The sequence below is a fragment of the Balaenoptera acutorostrata genome, chromosome 13 (genome assembly GCF_949987535.1).
Source record: "Balaenoptera acutorostrata chromosome 13, mBalAcu1.1, whole genome shotgun sequence".
NCBI lineage: Eukaryota > Metazoa > Chordata > Mammalia > Artiodactyla > Balaenopteridae > Balaenoptera > Balaenoptera acutorostrata.
Window position 1 is genome coordinate 70,261,227 of NC_080076.1, and position 17,932 is coordinate 70,279,158.

The 17,932-nt window shown below is 57.6% G+C and overlaps 1 protein-coding gene across 3 annotated transcripts in view; it reads right to left on the minus strand.

Moving 5' to 3' along the window:
- The window catches only part of TTC28 (tetratricopeptide repeat domain 28), a 593,579-nt gene that overhangs the window by 15,594 nt on the left and 560,053 nt on the right, over nucleotides 1-17,932 (minus strand). For all 3 annotated transcript variants that reach the window (XM_057526055.1, XM_057526054.1, XM_057526056.1), the window contains 3 exons: nucleotides 14,264-14,408; nucleotides 4,117-4,296; nucleotides 1,734-2,454 (listed from right to left, as the gene is read on the minus strand). In XM_057526055.1, coding sequence (XP_057382038.1) covers nucleotides 1,734-2,454; nucleotides 4,117-4,296; nucleotides 14,264-14,408 — 1,046 coding nt within the window. The remainder of the gene's footprint in view (nucleotides 1-1,733; nucleotides 2,455-4,116; nucleotides 4,297-14,263; nucleotides 14,409-17,932) is intronic.

Sequence of the window (17,932 nt, forward strand, 5' to 3'; positions counted from 1 at the left end):
AGGGCAGCATCATTAAACACCATTTCCCACAGAACAGAGTTGGCTTTTCTATTGTCTGTCACTGAAACTAAACAATGACAAAAATACCACGTCCGTAAGCACACTGGGAAGATGTGGAGTGGGGTTGGGAGGCCCTGTCAAGAATAAAAATGGCCAAGCACAGGGGCTGGGTCCCCACAAACCCTGCAGTACATTCTGCGGGACCACGTGGGACTCAGAGCCCCTTCTGACTGCTGAGAACAGATATAAACAGACATCATGTGCTGAGAACAATCATGGAAACCACGGACGTGATCGCCTCTGATTTCCGCATCTCCTGGCAGAGGAAGTCTGGCAACATGGCCAGGCCCAAACCCGCAGGGCCTGCCTGCCCCCTGCCTTGCAGAGGGAGGGCCCAGCCGTGAGCTGAGGGCTGCCAGAGAGGAGGCCTGCTGGACCAACTGAATGTTTCTCTTCAGCCACGTGAGGAAACAGGATAGATTCTGCTTTGAATTTTGAATACCTTTTTGAACAAGACCACAGCTATGGTATGTTTGTGAAGTAAACACGTTCCACTCCTCAACAACATGGCTCACCCACCCGGCACCAGCCCTTGGGCGTGGGCAACTCAGCACCATGCCCAGGGCGGCCCCCGCGGGCTCCTGTTTGCTGGCCACTGGGCCCGGGACACCACGGCCCCACTTCAGCGCTCACCCGCCTTTGGGGGACAACACCAGCAACCTCAGCTCACGTCAACTGGCTTTACTTTGAGGGGAAGAGTAAGGTGAAAGCCATTTTGTTCCCAACTTCTAAACATATAAATGAATGGTATATTTTTTTGCCATTAAAACAATAAAACGTACATGTTTGAAAATAGTATTTTTGGTGTTCCTCTGCTTCTCAAGGTTTAAGACACTCATTGTAGCATTGGTGGGATTGTCGTCTGCTCTGGAGGTCCTGGGGAGGTATAGGGGCCAATTCAGAGAGACCACCACAAACTGAAGGATCATGAAGTGTGTCAGCAAAACGGCCCTGCCGCATGAGAGGCCTGGGTCTGGGTTTGGACTCTGTCTCAGCCTGTCGGGGAGGGTCTCCCGCATGGGAGGGTCCACAGCGGGTCGCAGGTCATCGCATGGAGCTGAGCAGCAGACCAGATGTCACAGGGAAAGTGCTCCCTCCACCCCCAGGCCCTCATGCCCCTCACAGGGCCCTGCGGTGGGACCACTGGGCACACACGCCGCCGGCCCCTCACACATCACAAGACGTTCAACCCACTCCTCAGACTGTCTCAAATGTGGACAGGGAGATGCCAGCACTACCACCATCATCCGCTTGGTACCACTGAGGACACTGAGCTTCAGAGAGGGTAAGGAACCTGTCTCAGGTCACACAGCCTGATGCGGAGCTGGACCAAACCCAAGTCCTCCAATGACCAAATCTCAGGTCTCTCTAAACACACTGACTGCTCTTTCCTACAGTCTGGGATTTCACACGAGGGCCGTAAAATGGGTCAACCAGTGCACACGACATCAGGAGGGCTTGACACGCACTCTGACGGCAAACTGTTCTGACGCTCCTGCTCACAAGGCCACTCTAATGCCACAGTGAGGAGAGACTGACGTGGCTCGGCCAGCGAGGCCCCCTCCCTGAGCCTCTCCACACTGTCCTTCCCCAGCAGCCCCCCTGCCCCCGTCCTCACCCCCCACCGCCCTGACTGCGCCCCCAGGCCCTCTGACAGGCACCCGAGCCCCTACCTGCCCAGTTGGAGGGGTGTGAGAAGGCCTTGCTGCTCTGCACCACCTTCATGGCCTCGCCCAGGGCCGCGCTGGCCTTCAGGCCATTCAGCAGGGACGAGTACAAGGCGTGCAGGAACATCTTGGAAGCAGCCACGGGCACAGGCCACAGAGACACGAGGACACACTGTGCGCCGGCCGCCAGGAAGGCCCGCGTCAGCGCGATGACCCCGTCGGCTGTGACCTTGCTGTTGGACTCCTGGGAGGAGCCGAGGACCACCAGCTTCACAGGCAGCCGCAGGTCCAGGACGTCGGCGGCCGTGAGCAGCAGCTCCTGCAGTGGCGGGCAGTCTGAGATGCTCTCGCCATCGCTGGTGTCATCCTGCACCCGCAGGGACTCAGGGATGGTGTAGGGGTGGCCGAAGGAGCTCTTGCTGCCAGCGGGGGTGCCTTCCACACTGGGCGTGAGGACCAAGGCCGACAGTTTCCAAGAGATGTGGGTGGCAAAGTGGACGCACTCGGCCTGGGTCAGGGCGCTCATGACCCGCTCTTTGGTGGCCACGCTGCCCACCAGCGGCTGGCAGCCCAGCAGCTCGGACACCATGTAGGCCTCCTCCTCGGCTGACGGCATCGGGCCCCACAGCCACCTGTCCATCACCGCCGATGGGAGCTTGGGGTTGCCGACCACAGCCGCCATGGACGTGGAGCTGGAGTAGGCGGGAGGGTTCTTCCGCAGGTGAGACTGGAGGGGAGGGAAGACAGCGGGCCACCCATTAGGGCTTCTCTGGGGCAGGCAGATGCCAGCTCTCCAGCAGGGCTGCATCCAGCGTGGCTCCACCTGTTCTCCTGATAACCTTGTTCACTCTACTTTTCAAGACCTTTTTGACACAGGTGCATGTCTGACTGAGAATCACACCTGCTGGTGACAAGCTCTTGAAAACAATGAGACCAGATAGATGGCAGGAAGACCCCTTGCCGTTTGTCAAGCCGGAGGGGGGTGGGACAGGGCGTGCAGGAGGCGAGGGTGTGCAGGGCAGGATCACCTGCCCTACATCTCCCTCCCACAGGCTCCCCTGTGAGCCCCTCAATCAGGGGGAACCCACTGCTGATGCAACAGGGGCTCAGAGGGGTGATTTTGTTTAAACTTGCAAAAAGCAAGTCACAGGGGAGACAGGGCCAAATTAAGTCCTTTAGAGGCACTACAACTGAAAAGATGAAAAACATCACTGAATTATAAAATCATTATAAAGAAGCCCAACAAAGTTCTGATTTTCCCCCACGATGCCTTCTGATGTTTTTTGGGGAAAACATCACGCATCAAATTATTTCAAAATAATTTTTTGGTGTTTCCACCCGGTGATGCCTTAAACTGGGAAAGAGAAATGCTTCTCGGGTGCCTGTCGGGAGACGGGACTCTTCCACTCTCTGGTTCATCTCTGCCTCCCAGGGTGCCCTGGCAGCCAGAGAGGTGAGTTGGCCCTCCGTGCCGGACGGCACACAGCTGGCTCACGGATGGGATTCACAGTCAACCATGGACATGAAGAAAACTTGGAGAAAAATCATTTCTTTCACCTTGAACTGATTCTGTCCCATGAGAAGTACAATTCAGCAACAAAAACAGTCATAACTAAGATCTCCAAAACCCGTGAGGCAGAAACTGACCCGCCTGGAACCATGCCAGTGACCAAGGTCAACAGAGGCCAAGGCAGGTCCCGTGGGGGCCGCCCACGCCCAGGCCTGGGGCAGGAGTGTCGGGGCAGGAGGGAGCCCGGGTCTCAGGGTATCTGGGCGAGTTTAGAGAAGGGAAGAGGGCTCAGAGCTGGCTCCGAAGGCCCTCTAGGTAGGTGGGCAGGGCCAGGGGTGGCTGTGGGCTAAGCCCTGACCTGCAGTGGGCCACTGTCACCCCCTTGAGTCCACAGAGTTCATCCCACACTGATTTTTGCCGAATGAGACCCAAGTCCTGAAAGCCACCCATTTGTTTTTGGTTCTTTTGTCGGCCTGTGGGGCCCTTGCCCACTTGACGCTAATCCCATCTGTCTGCCCTCCCTGCCTGCGGCCCCTCTGCTGGGCACACTTGGCACCCACTCAGCGGTCAGCTTGGCGGGTGAACGCGGCCCCCAGGGGGTGACCCGCTTCCTCAGACAGGCGGCACAGCCTCCAGCCTGACTCAGTGCTGGGAGTAGCTCCCAACCCTGGTGTCACAGCAAAGCAACGCAGAGAGAAATGACACACATGGTGGCCTCCAGAGGTGGCAAAGGGTTCGGGAGGCTGTCCCCCTGCCTTCGGACGGATCTGCTCCAAAGTGACCCCACCAGCTGCAAACTAGAGAGTCCACACCTCCTCTTGCAGTCACCAGCCCAGCCAGAGGGACGGCGCCCCAAACACCCAGGCGGGCCTGACTTACCTTGGCCTGAGGACCGAGGGAGCGGATGGAAGGGACGGCGATGAGGGCGAAGCGCTCGTACAGGTACTCATTGGAGGAGCTTCCCTTCAGGAGGGCGAACGGGATGAGGTAGAGCTCCCCCTCCAGAACCAGGACCAGCTGCCGGTGCCGGCCCACAGGGCCGCTGGAGTGCATCAGGCCCTGTGGGGTGAGCGGAGCGGCTGACACACCCAGCGGGGGTACGCCTTGGGAGGACCAGGCACCCCCGCCCCCAGGGGGTCCGCTCAGGGAGTGGGGGTGATGGGGCGGGGCTCCCTCCCACCTGCCTCACAGGCGCCACCCGAGGAGGAGGGTAGAGGAGCAGGGCCAGGAGGGAGACTGCGGTCACCCGGTCATGGAGGGTGTCCCACAAAGACAAGGATCAGCCCGGGTCATCCAGATGTTTCTACAGAAGGCAGGGGATTCATGCAAAGGGCAGCTGTCCCAGAAAGCACTCAGTGAGTCACGGTGCACCCGAAGGACCAGGGCAGGAGATGCTGCGTTGGCACAGGGACCCTACGGGCAGTGTAGGAATGACCCTGTCACACAGGCAGTGAGGTCTCAACCAAAGTGGGACGTGCTGTCCATTTCAGTGGACAGGAGGCGAGAGAACTGACGTGCAGACAGAAGCTTTGGGAACCAGGATGACATCCCCGGAGGAGAAGGGTTCCGGATTCCAGGACCTCAAGTCACCTCAGGCCTCTGTGTCCCTCCCCCCAGGACAGGGTGGCCCCATGGCCCCGGGCTCTGCAGGGGCTGTCCCCACTCGCTCCCCCGGTGCTGGCAGGGAATCTGACACTGATGGGACCCCCATCACTCCTGAAAGGCCCAGGCGGGGACCTGAGGGAAGGGTGAGTGCATGCGGACCCATAGCAGACAGACACCCCTCAGGCTCCAACAGAATTGCTCATGGAGACTACGGCCAGATGAATCTGGATAACGCAAGTGGCAATGACTGTGAAAACCAGACTAGACACAGGCTAGGAGTGAATAAAGAGATGAAGCGGCCACAAGAGCCTGCGGGGAGAACGTGCAGGGCCCACAGACCACGGGCACCAGGTGCCAGGTGCTGGGCGGCCCTGAGCCCTGGGGTGCTGGCTCGGGGGAGGGTCACAGCCGGGTCCCCCCCCCATCCCTCTGTTGCCCAAGCCGCCACGCTCTGGAGGAGCGAGTGTCCACGGCCGCACTGCTGTGGGCTCTGGGCTGAGGGTGCAGAGGGCATTCAGCTAACCCAAAGGGACATGCGCCTGGCGGGACATTCTGTCTGTACAAACCCCCTGTGGCTTTTTTTCTTTTTTTTAAATTCTAGATGCATCTAAAGAAAGCGGAAGTAAAAATTATTAGGCCAAATGTTTCTTTTTTTCTTTAAGAGCTACTTTCCAAGAAAAGGTAAAAGTATCGCCGTACAACCCAGGAGAGAAGAAGTAGGGTGTGCCCAGTGACCACTCCAGGGGTCAACTCCTGGGCTCCGTGTCCCCACCGTGGGCCACACCGAGGTCCCTGCCTGGCCTGGCACAGGGAGGATGCTCTGGAAGGCCCTCTGGAGGGCAGATTGCTGGCTGCTGCAGTACACCCAGAGGACCCGGGGGCCGGGCCGGAGCAGCTGGGCTGTTGGTACCCTGACCTCGGGGATGGGTCAGCAGCCGTGACAGTGACAACTGCTCGCTGCCCAGCCAGAGCACTGCCGCCCGGCACATGGGCAATGGGGGGGCTCAGGCCACCTGCCATGGGCAGGACCAGACCCATCCTCGCCTGATCCAGGGTCACCAGGCATCACTGGATGGGGTGGCAGCCCCACCCCTGCAGACCTTGCCTGGACTCCACCTGCCAGGGCCCCAACCCTGATAAGTCTCTGTCAGGTGTCATTCCACAGGTCACGGGCTTCACGGGGACACAGCACTCTCAGACAAGTCCCCAGTCACGACAGCACCTGTCATGTGAAGTGAAGGTAGTTGAGGGGTGCTGGGCCAGGTAAGAGACTGGACCCTGCTTAGAGAAAAGGTCCACAGGCAGCGTGCCTTTGAAGGGACTCTGCTAACTCTGCCCACAAGGCCGTCTTGTCTGAGGCACAAGCCTCAAGAGGGTGATGCCACATCCTGGGAGGAGCTCGGGTGTCTTCTCCGACGACTGACTTCTGATCTCTCCACCAGCCACCAGTGTCTACGGTGGGTGACGGGGCGACGGGGGGCCACGTCAGTTCAGGACTCGGTCCCTGCTCGAGAGCTCACGATGATGCAATGTCTCAGAAAATAAAATGTGCACAAGAAACCACTACTGAGTGAGACCACGGAAGTGTAAAACGCCAGCCCCAGAGGGTGGGACACGATGCTGGGCCCCCCCCGCTGCTGCTCTGCACGTGAGGGTGGGGAGGCCCCAACTGGCCAGACGAGGCCCATGGGGCACACGGAGGGCAAGGCTGGATGGAGAGGGACTCGGGAGCCAGATGGTGGAGGCCTGAGGCTGAGCGGGAGTGTGGCTCTCGCAGACTGTGGGGACCTGCGTCCTCTGCTGCGGAACCTCTGATGAAGCCTTGAAAGGCAGCCTGCACCAACGAGACGGGCTGCACGTGGTAATTCAGACGAGGAAACGCAGCGGACAGAAGGGGACAGGACTTGCCAGGACTTGGTGAAGAGTGGCCTTAGCAGCGAGGAGAGGGAAACGCCTCTGAAACTCTAGCCTGGGAGCTTGCGAGCCTGTCTCTGAACCGTGTACCCGAATTCATAGGTCCAGGTCCTCCCGGGACAGCACCTCGCGGCAGGTACTGGCCTGGCATGTGCAGCCCTGGGCGAGGGCTCCGAATGGGACCCCTGTCCAGCAGAGGGGAAGGAGGTGGGTGGTGGCAGACGGGCTGCACGGCAGACGGGCAGCTCTGGTTAAAGGCAGCGGGAACACTGACCGAACATGTTGGAACAGGGGCCCTGGAAGCTGTCCTCTGCATCCTGCCTCCAGGACACACGAGCGTCACCCTGGCACGGAAGAATCAGCCAAAAGCCAACATGAACTTAAACACGGAGAGCACAGTGATGTCTCTATGCAAGCTACACCTCGTCTGTTAGACGGAAAAGGAGAGAGGATTCAAGGAAGCGCTATTCTGCGCCTCTGTCTGTCAGTCTGGGAAGGGCTCGCTGGCTTCTGAAGCCCTGGGTTTGAAGGACAAAAGGGCTCTGTATCGGCCCCACACCCGCCACGAGCACAGTCCAACAAATGCCAGCAACGACTCCGACTCTCTGACCCCTGCAGTTTCTAGAAATGTGTCTTCTGAAGTAGAAAACACCAGGCCAAGTGCCCTAAAATCTGTTTACTCCCAGGAAGCGTCCCTTCGCTCTCACCAGGGCCGTGACCCTGCCTGTCGCAGCAAACACAACTGGAGGGCTCGCGGCGCCAGGCCGGCCGGGCTGGAGGGGAGGCGGGCAGTGAGAGGACGAAAACAAGCGAAGCCCAGGCTTTGCAGAGGAGAGGGGGCTCCTCTCCACAGGGGGCTCCAGGCGGCTGTTATCAGCTCCCACCTCAGCTCCCAATGCCCTGTCCACACCTGCTCTTCACACGCTGCTTCCTGCAGCCAGTTCTCCCGAGCAAAACGTGCTGCCCTGAGGCGGGCGTGTGTGTGCGCGCGCGCGTGCGCACGTACTGAACGCAGCCCCGCCGTGGCCCCGCCGGCGGTGGCTCCTGGCCCCTCCCGCCCGCACTCGGGGGTGGCCCGGCTCTGGCCTGACCAGGGAACAGCCTGCTCCCGGGCAGTGGGTGGAGGGGGAACCACACCTCATCAGTGTCCGTCCTTCCTGGATTTCGCTCCCTCAGCCCAGGAGAACCACGCAGTCTCCTGTATCTCACAGTTACCCCTTCACCACAGGGAACAGTCTTGATACTAATCTCCCCTGGTTAACCTACCTGTGCTTTCTAGCTCCTGATGAGACCCAGACCCTCTGTTGAGCGGGGTTTGGAAGGTTGGAAAGCCTTGCCCAGTGACCAGGAAGGGAAGGCACATCCCGGGAGAGGCCTTTGCCACGGGGTCTGGGCCCGAGTGCTGGGTCGGGAGCTCTGGGGGACCCGGAACTGCTAGATGATGGGGTGTGTGGTTAGGGGAGAGGTGGAGGGGGTTCTGAGAACATCGACAAGACTCTCACCTCCCTGCCCCTCAGTTCCCGAACCCACAGGACAGCACTGACGCCACGACCTCACAGGCAGCGTGTGGGGCTCTAGGCGGGCCCTCAGCACACACTGGTCAAACGTGAATTCTCAACTGCCTTCAGGTGCTTTAAATAAGAGGAACACAGGTCCTATTATTCATACTACTCTTTCCTGCTGGGTCTCGATCATTTTTCTAGTACAACTCATTCCCTTTCCCTCCTGTGTTTGTAAACATGGCCAAAACACATAAATGGCCTCTTTGGAGCGTCCAGCTCCACATGGAACCCGGGGACTCAGGGATACCGCCATCACCACGGTCCTCCTCACCTGCACGTCTCCACCACCATCATCCACAGCTCTTCACTGAGTATCCACCACACCTGACACCTGCGAAACCCACCGCCAAGCAGTTACCCTGACGTCCAATTTCCGAGTCGGCAGTTCCCCCAGGCAACCCCCACGGGTCCCAAGTGTTTGCCTGGGTGGTGAACTCTGATTCGATCACCATTTTGGTCAACGGGATCTCCCATATACACTCATGGTGACCGGGGGGTGCTGAACCGTTTGGAAAGCACGGATATCAAATGTGATGTTGCATGCGTCCTAACTTTGGCTTAAGCACTACGTGCTCTGTGCACAGCACCAGGGTTCAGAGGAGCAGCCTGTAGCCTCCATATGCGGGGAGTTCCGTTTTCACGGAAGGACAGGAGGCCTCTCAGAGCCTCACAGCATAACAGGCCAGAGAATGAACACCCCTGATCACCACAGGGGGGCGCAAGAAAATTCCTGGGTCCATGAACTTTCCGGCAGATTAGATTTGGGATGAAATGGACTTCACTGTGTACAACAAGGATTCCAGAAGCAAAGAACTGACTGCTGGGAATCTGGATACCCCAGAACCATGTACAGGGCTTAGGATTTTTTCCTGACTTATATATTTGATTGAGCGAATTGATCAAACAGAACTTTTTAAGGTAGAGAAACCTTTTATGTGACGCTTCTGAGAAATCTTGGTGTCATGGATGGTTGTATCAGTCTCAGTAAATATCAAGTCTGTTCAGAAAAAAACCCTGAAACCATGACTAAAAGCTACCAGGATTGTAGACACTGTATTCCAACCAGAAATGCAAAAGTCCAAATTCGACCCACTCAACTGTCCTCTCTGAACAACAAAAAACAAACCACTGGTTTGCCTGGAGATTCTGAGAAGGGGCAAACCAGAGGAATCTGGCTACGGGAGATGCATGACCAGTGGCCAACCAGAGCCAGAGGGGCCTGCCGGCCACCCAGGGTCCAGTCTCAGCCAAGTCAGCCCAGAGGTCTGCTCACGCACAGGGGCCTCTCTGTGGCCGAACTGGTGAAAACGAGCCCAGACGCCCTCAGTGGAAGGTGTGCCTTGGCTCCCCAAGAACCTACTGGGGTCAGGCTGAGACGGGGGCAGTTGAACATCAGCTCGCATCGACCCAAGGGGCCCTGACCCAGGTGAGAACACCGCTTGCCTGGCAGGAGCTCGCTGATTGGTCTGGTGCTCTCACTACTGCTTCAGCAGTCCAGACAGCTTGCGAGTCGTTGCCTCCGTTTTTCCTTCTCCTAATCAGCTGTGGTGACACTTGCGGTCCTTGGGTGACGTCTGTCCTCATGTGAATGTTACCACAGAGTCCCAATCAGAAATCAGACAGCCTGGCGGTGCCCATCTTGCGGGCCTTGTCCCCCCTCCACACTCCGGAGTCAAGGTCGGACTGTTGTGTGACAAGCCTTCGAAGACGACCTCCAAAGCCTCCAGTCTATTTACAAACCAGGCACCTGACCAGTCGGTCTCATCTCCCGGGTAAAGGATAAGCTAGGTTATCACATCGCTTTACAAGAGTCCCTTTCCCCCAGAGCAGACATCACAGTCACGACCCTGCCAAAGCCAAGCTCTTCTCCTGGCCAAGCCCCAGAGCCAGACCCTTACCTCGAGTTTCTCAGAGGAGAGGTCCTGGGCCATCCTGGAGCTCTGGTGTCTAGGAGGGCAGTTTACCAACCTAACCGATGTGAACGGCAAGTTTTAAGTCAGTTTCTGGGGTCCTGAACCAGATAACTCCGCTTAGCCTGGAGGCTTCTTTAGTCAAGAGCAGAGGTGGACGAGGGGGACTGCTCCTTCTGACCAGAGTCGTTCACTCCTCCTACCTGTCTTATCATCTTGGCTTTGACAACTGTAAACTTAGGAAACAGGGAATTTAAATAAATGGAAATAATTATAAGGATGAGAGAGACTATAACTAGAACAAGCCCAGGGACTTGTTAAATCACATTTAAAGAGTGATTTGAGCAAACCCTAGGGAATTTTAGACTCTACATCTGGGTCCTTAATGCTAGCAGCTTCTGGCTCTGGATGAAGCCCCGTCTGCAAACTGAGGGGTAATTCGGGGTCTGCGCTTCACGTGGAGCAGCCCTGGGGGCGCGTGAATCTGCGTGTCCCTGTGGCGAGTCCAGGCTCGGGCACGAGTGACTACCCTTCACTCGACGGTGATGAAGAACGAATGCCACGGACCCAAACCGGGTCCCGGTCCCTCTCACACTAACACGTGCCACTTTTCTTTGGTGACATTTTCTCCTTTGGGTCTGAGACAGGATTTGACTTAATGTTTGATGATGGCTCATGTGCAGATGGAACGGGGCCTCCTCAGTGATAACTGGACATGCTCACCCGTCCTGACAGCAAAGGACAGCATGCTTCCAGGAAAGAGCCACAACAGTGTTTCCCTTCAGCTAAATTAAATCAAGTCCTGGTGCAAGCCTGCGGTAAAATATTATTCTGTTCCACTTTTCATACCGTCTGACCTAGTCCCTTAGCAACAGGACTGCGGCTAAACAAAGGCAGTTGTTCAAATAATTATACGTCCCATGTGAAGAGGCTAATCGTTTTAGTCTTGAAGTGTCAGTAATTCATAATCTTGGACTTTCGGTTTTGATTTGTATTTTCATTGAAAATGTGGAGAAGGCCTGGCTCTGTCTGGCAGCTGACAGCGGCGGGAGCGGCGGACGGTGCCGTGTCGCCCTCTAGTGGCCTCCGGAGCAGGGCGGGAACCAGCAGTCGTCCACCTCTTCCACCGGGCAGTGCGCTGGGCGGGAGCATGGTCCATGAGCGCCATACCCAGCAAACCGCCCCCGCCCCCAGTCTCCTCTGTGCCTGGTGTGCGCCCGGCTGTGCCTGGCACGTGTCAAGAAACACGTGAATGAGGGGATGAAATGCGGAGGGAAGGAACTCCTGATTAGATCCCAGCTCTTCGGTGAAGTGGTTTTACTGAACCGCAGTGAGTCCCATTAGTCAGCCAAGGAAAAGCTCTTGCCCTGATCATTTACTTTAACGACCTCTGAAAGGTTTTACTCCACATCTCTTTTGAGGCAGCCTAACTCCTTCACTGTGTTCAAACTCCTCAGTCACAAAAGGACTAAATATCAGGAACTAAATGCTCTCAAACTAAATGCCTCACTTCAAGACGAGACGCACCCCTGAGGGTCACACCTGTTCACACGTGCCGTTCCCGAGCACAGAGGGGCCGCCGCAGCCTCAGGATGCCGGCACGCACGTCGGGGGACCGGGGTTTCCTTCCTTAGTCAACTGTATAAAGACATGACTTCGATCACTGTTCTAACTCGTTTGGGGCTCAAGTCCATAAATCTTCCCCTTCCCGGCACCCCTGGAGGAGCACAGATGTCCAGACACAAGCAATCACTAATCCCACTGGCATGTTTATATTCTTTAAGTCATAGGGGAAAGTCCTCAGAGAGAAAAACTGTCTAAAAAACACAGGGCAGAGTTTATAAACTCACGGGACCCCTTCAAGGATGACTCGTGGCTGTAGCAGCCTCTCCCCCCGGTGGAAACGCTGCAGTGGATGGAGGGAGGGGTTGCCTCTCTCCGCCCCCAGCCTCTTCCCGCTGCTCTCCACCCCGAGGATTTCTGTCTTTGATACAAGGGAAGAGCCCCTTCTCTGGCCAAAAGGGGAGGGGTCAACCAGCGAAACAAACAACGCTCAGGTGTGAGTCCCCTGCAGGCACGTCACTGGACTTGGGACCTACCCAGAAGTAAGCCAGAACCAGCACCGGGCTGGTTGACAGGGTCGGGGGCTCACAGACTCAAAGCTGCTCCAGGGCAGGCCCAGCCCCTTCCTTCTGCTCGATAACCTCTTGGAAAGCTCCCAGCTGCCACAAAAGAGCGGCCACAGAAAACCCATTAGCTGACTTCTGCCTTGGGTCTTCTGCTTTGTATCCAGACTAGACCTAAATACCAAATGCAGCTTTGGACCACGTACCATCTATAAACTTTACTGAGTGCCAACATGCACCAGGCCCCGTGCCAGCTGCTAGGGACACAGAGATGGCTCTGCTCGGTGACATCGTCCTCAATTTCTAATGAGGACACAGGTACTCAAGGAGGGGTACCAGCTTGGCCAAGGTCACCTAGCCAGGAAAAGGCAGTGCTAGACACGAGTCCAGCCTTCCAGCTCCTAGAGGCTCTGTGCTTCCCTCCACCCCCGTGTCCCTGAGTGAGGGAAGTCCAGAGGGCACCACCAGGCAGTGCAGCCTCCTGAAAAATATCAGGCAAGTTGACACACATCCTGGGAAGGCCAGGCCAGGAGATGCACTGGCATTTCCTGAGGGTGAAGGGATCACTGTCAAGGTGAGGACACCTTGAGGATGCACCTCACCTCTGTCAGTTGGCAAAAGTGGAAGAGAGCTGCTGATGGGCCACTCCAATACCCGTGAGACGAATCTCCCACCTGGCTGTGGGGAGCTGCTAGGAGGGACACACAGGCTGGCTCCCTGAGGCCCCGTCAATCCCCACCCTCCCCAGCTGAGAGCTGGGCCCTCCAGGAGCACAGCCTCCACTTGCTGCAGGTACCTGGACTTGCCTAGGGGCCTGTAATGAACTGGACGTTTGTGTCCCCCCCAAATTTATATGTTCATGCCCTAGGCCCCCAGTGTGATGGTATTTGGAGGTGGGACCTTGGGGAGATAATTCAGTTTAGATGAGGTCATGAGGGCAGGATGATGGGATTAGTGTCCTTAGAAGAAGAAGAAGAGACCTGAGTGTGCTCGCTCTCCCTATCTCTCTGTCTCTGTCTTTCTCTCCATCACGTGAGGACACGTGCGAAAGTAGCTGTTTTCAAGCCAGGAAGAAGTCTCCCACCAAGAATCTGGGACTTCCAGCCTCCAGAACTGTGAGAAATAAATGTTGGTTGTTTAAGCCCCAGTCGGCAGCATTTTGTTACAGCAGCCAGAGCTGACTAATACACAGTCGCGTACAAAAGCATCTGATGGGCTCACCATTCAGATTCACAAGATCCCTGAGCCCTTTGGCAGCCCTCCCCTCACACCCTCCCGCCAGTTACATAGCCACATCTGGATTGAAAAGTGATGTGCAGAGACTAGGGCCACAGAAACCTGTCAGTAGCCGCGCTCAAACTTCTCGAGAAATCACAAGTGCAAGGGCGTCTCTGCCGCTGGACCCTGTGGTGGAGTGAGTCCTGACAAGGGCAGAGGCCAAGGGTCTGTTCTCACCAGGAAGCAGCCCTGGGCTTGAAGCTGCTCAGGCGAGACCCTCAGATGAGCAGTGGGTGGGGCAGCGCTGACTGCTGAGGAGATGGGGCAGATGCGTGCAGCCCTGCACCCCCAGGCCTCCCCAAGTCTGACGAGCAAGGTGGGAAGGAGCAGCATCTCATCTGCACCTGAGGTCACGGAGGCCAAACTGACCAGCCGGCCAGTAAGGAGCCGGGCTGGGACCTGAACCCGGATCTGCCCACTTGGAGCTCAGGGCCTATCCACTAACCAGGAGCCAACCCAGCACACATGCCCACTTGGGCTTCCGGACGCTGACTGAGAAGTTGGACGGAGAAGCCCCATGTCTGGAAAACCTCTTCTGTCTCAGGAGCCTGTTTTTTGTCTGGGGGGTGCAGGGGTGCTGAGCGGGAAGTGATGCGTCCTGACGCCAAGGAGCCGTGGGCCGGGCACTTACCCCTTCCATGGGTGCCACGAGCAGGTCGTACAGAGCACGGAGCGGCGGCCTGGCGAACGAGCTCTGCCTCCTGGGAAGAGAGGAGGTCCCGTCCTTGACGGGCGACGCGGTGTTGCCGACCAGGCTGGTCGTGCTCTGGCAGCTCCTGGGGAGAGAAGGACGGGGGTGACGTCGGGCACAGGCTCCGTTCCTGTTCCTGGAGGAGGCAGCGGGGAGGCCACCCAGCAGGACGCGCCGGCCTCCCTCCCTGTGGCCTCGCCCCCTCCCCCTCAGGTACTGTTCACAGCACAGTGAGCACTGACAGACACCACAGGGCGGCCCAGCTGCGCACAACAGCTTACACGGCTGTGGAGTTCTTCTGCATAATCAAATGTCCTGAAGTGCTCTTCAAAGGATTTAATTACATCCTTGTGTGGAGCGACTGGGCAGGCAGACATGAGGACCATGAGAATGGGGGCAGCCACCAAACTGCTCGGAAGACGGTGCCCCAAGACCAAGTAATGTCCAGGGCGCTGGCCTTGTTGGGGCCAACGAGGATCCTGTTGGCCCCAACCTGGGCTCAGGTCAGCCTCCAGCCCCCGCCAGAGCCCCAGCACAGCCCGAGGCCCCGCATGGGGGGGTGGTCAGCTCAGGCACAGCTGCAGGTATTGTTTTCCTTTTTAATTTATGTTCCAAAGTTTCCAGGCAAAATTTTATTAGTACAGGTGGTATTTTCAACCCCAAGGACCCCAAGTTTCACACTCCCAACACAGGCCGACAACATTCATTGAGTCACTGATGCATTGAGAAAATGTTTCCTGAGCACTGGCTACCTGCCAGGCACTGACGCAGGCCCTGGGGACCAACAGAGGACAAACGGCACAGGTGAGCAGAAGAGACGGCAGGTAGGGAAACAAACCCATCTCCACTGCAAGGACCAGGCTGCCCTGCGAGTCTTTCTGAACCCTCCCCTCGGCGTGGCTGGCGTGGCCCCAGCACAGCCTCTGGTGGCGGCCCCCACATGACTACTGGACAGTCACTGGGCTCTCAGCCTTGATCCAGACACCGTGCACAGTTCTGGAGTTTCTGCTATGCACTCAAGGACCTTAAGGCAGAGACCAGGTCTCACACCAGACACGTGGCCAAGTAAGTACTCTGGGCGGCTGGCAGTGGCAGCTCTGTGGTTATTACCTAAGGAAAAGCAGAACACGGCTTTCCCTCCTGGGCCAGGCCAGGATCCATGACCATCTAGAGAAATGATCTGAAAGATGCGTTTGCGTTTTTGAGGCGTGGCTTCTGTCCCTGGCCTTCCCCCACCCTTTGTGGTGTTCTCAGCAGTGTCCCACTTCTAAATCCTAGGGTCGTGCCAAGCCAGGCTGTGAGCACCCTCAGCCCCTACCCTGCTCCTGCAAGAGAAGAAAGAGGAGAGGGCTCGGAGGGCCTGCGAGCCCGCTCACGGCCACTCCTACATCACCCTCATTCAGAAAGCATGTAATTACAAGCGACTGGGGCTGTGGCATGTCTTTGCCATCAGAGCCAGTGAAGCACAGATAACCCTGCAGTGACACTCAGAGGCTCACTTAATTCCCTGGAATACACGGCAAAGAGCATTGCTCCCCTGCAGGAGCGAGCACCAAACTGCCCTCCAGAGATGTGCTGGAGTGACGCGCAGTGTCTGTCACGGCACCGTGTGCTCTTACACACGGCCTGTGTGCACTCGCAGCCTGGGGAGCCCAGGATGCCAGCAGAACAGCACGGGGAGTGGGGTGGCAGGACTGCAGCACCCTGCCCCACACACCCCTCACTTCACTCTTTAGACATGTGTCTCCTGGACTGTGGGCTTGTTACCCCACTTGAGGCACCTGAGTCTGATTAATCTGGCCACAGACATCCAGGGAGTGCCATGTTCCCAGACAACGGTGTGGCCACAAGTCCTAACAGTGACCGATGGGGCGCTCCACAAACCCCAAGGCCCTAAACTAAATAGCTCCTACTGGAGAAAGAGACCCAGCTCCACATCCCGAGCTCCCCTGGTACAAGGAGACCAGCATGACCAAGCTGCACAGGGAAGGCAGGAGGGGGTGGCGAGCTGTGCGATGGACAGACCTGTGGGCACGGGTCCCAGCCTGGGGCAAGTCTCTCGCCCTCTGGGCCTCACTTTTTGCATCTGCAAAAAGGGAAAATGCTGCAGAGAGTGTCAGATAGGGGAGGATGACTGCAAAGCATCCAGAAACTGAAAGGTGTTGGGAGTCTCAGCTGATGGGACAATGAGTGAGAAGCCCTGGGCAGGAGGGTGGAAGTGGGCTGGGTTGCCTTTCTATTGAACCCATGAAGTGCCAGAGGCATCTAAAGGGGCCCAACAACGCTAACCCACTCCACACGCATCACTACCCCGCGATGTGCCAGGCACGTGGGTCCACGTAGGGGCTGACCCATGGGTCCCGGCACTAGGCTGTATGTCGAGAAGGGAAGAGCGCCAGCAGGGGTCCGGGCCATAAGACCCTGACTAGCTGCTGGTCAGGCAGAGCTGAGGGAGGGCTTTCTGGGAGAGGACCATTTGCTGTGGGCACAGGGGGCGATCTGGAGTTAGACTGCCTGTGGACAAGGAGGGGGAAGGCCATTCCAAGCCCAGGGACAGCGCAGAGGGAGGCACCAGTGTTGGGAATGGAGCATTGGGGTGCTTGGGGCAGAGTGTTGGGGGCAAATGTATGGAGGGTGGGGCTGCGGGCTGGAGAGGTGAGGCGGCAGGGCGGCTGGCCTCTGGGCTCGCGCTGCCGAGGCCGGCCCACCCCCTTCAGCACCAGGCCTGCCTGAACAGGAAGCTCCTCCCCCAGGCCGATTCCTTGCAGGGCTCATCAGAGGAAGGCTCTGCGGTCTTCACTCTTCCCTGAAGGCCTCCTGCTGGTCTCCAGGGCTGGGACCAGGCTGGGACTCAGCGCCCTCACTCCCGGCCAGTTCAGGTGGGAAGCCAGTCGATGTCCTTGGTCAGGGCTGGTAAACACACGGCCGGTCGCGGCACGTGTTGCTTGGCGGAGGTTTCCAGGGACACTCTCTCTGGGCATCTGTACGCTTCCGGGGGCTGGGGGCAGGGGCCGGGTCTCAGGCTAGGACCCACCAGGGTCACAGTAGCGAGCAGTGGTTTCCTCACCTCCACAGAGCTGCCTTGGACAGACTGCAATCAACAAGCTCCCTGTGTGTGTTGCTTCTGTTTTTGCTACAACATTCACAGTGACCTACAGCGGCTCTCACAGCGGTGCGCCCGCCCGGAGATCTGCACAAAGATGCGCCATATTTCAGAGGAGCCGAGCGGTCAAGCTCCTTCCCCGGGCTGCGGGGACGTTCCCGGACAACAGAGCTGCCGCCGTGTGACTCTGCCAAGGCATGTCACTTCTCTGCTCCCCACTTTTCCTTGATTGTAAGACGAAAGGGGTAGACTAAATGCCTTGCAGGTCTCTTCTAGTTTTAAAAAATTAAAAATCTACTCACTCTAGGAAGCCATCAAAACTGCGGTGGCTCTTTTAACCGCTCTGCTGGCCACAGCCCTAGAGCCCTCCCTGAGCTTGCCCGTGTCGGTGGCAGGGCGTGAGCACAGCCCTCCGGCGCTGCAATCTGTCTAGAAAGTCAGCGTCGCCAATGCACGTCCCTGTGGTCGGGATTCAGAGTCACAGCCAAGTGGCCGCGGTCCCCTGG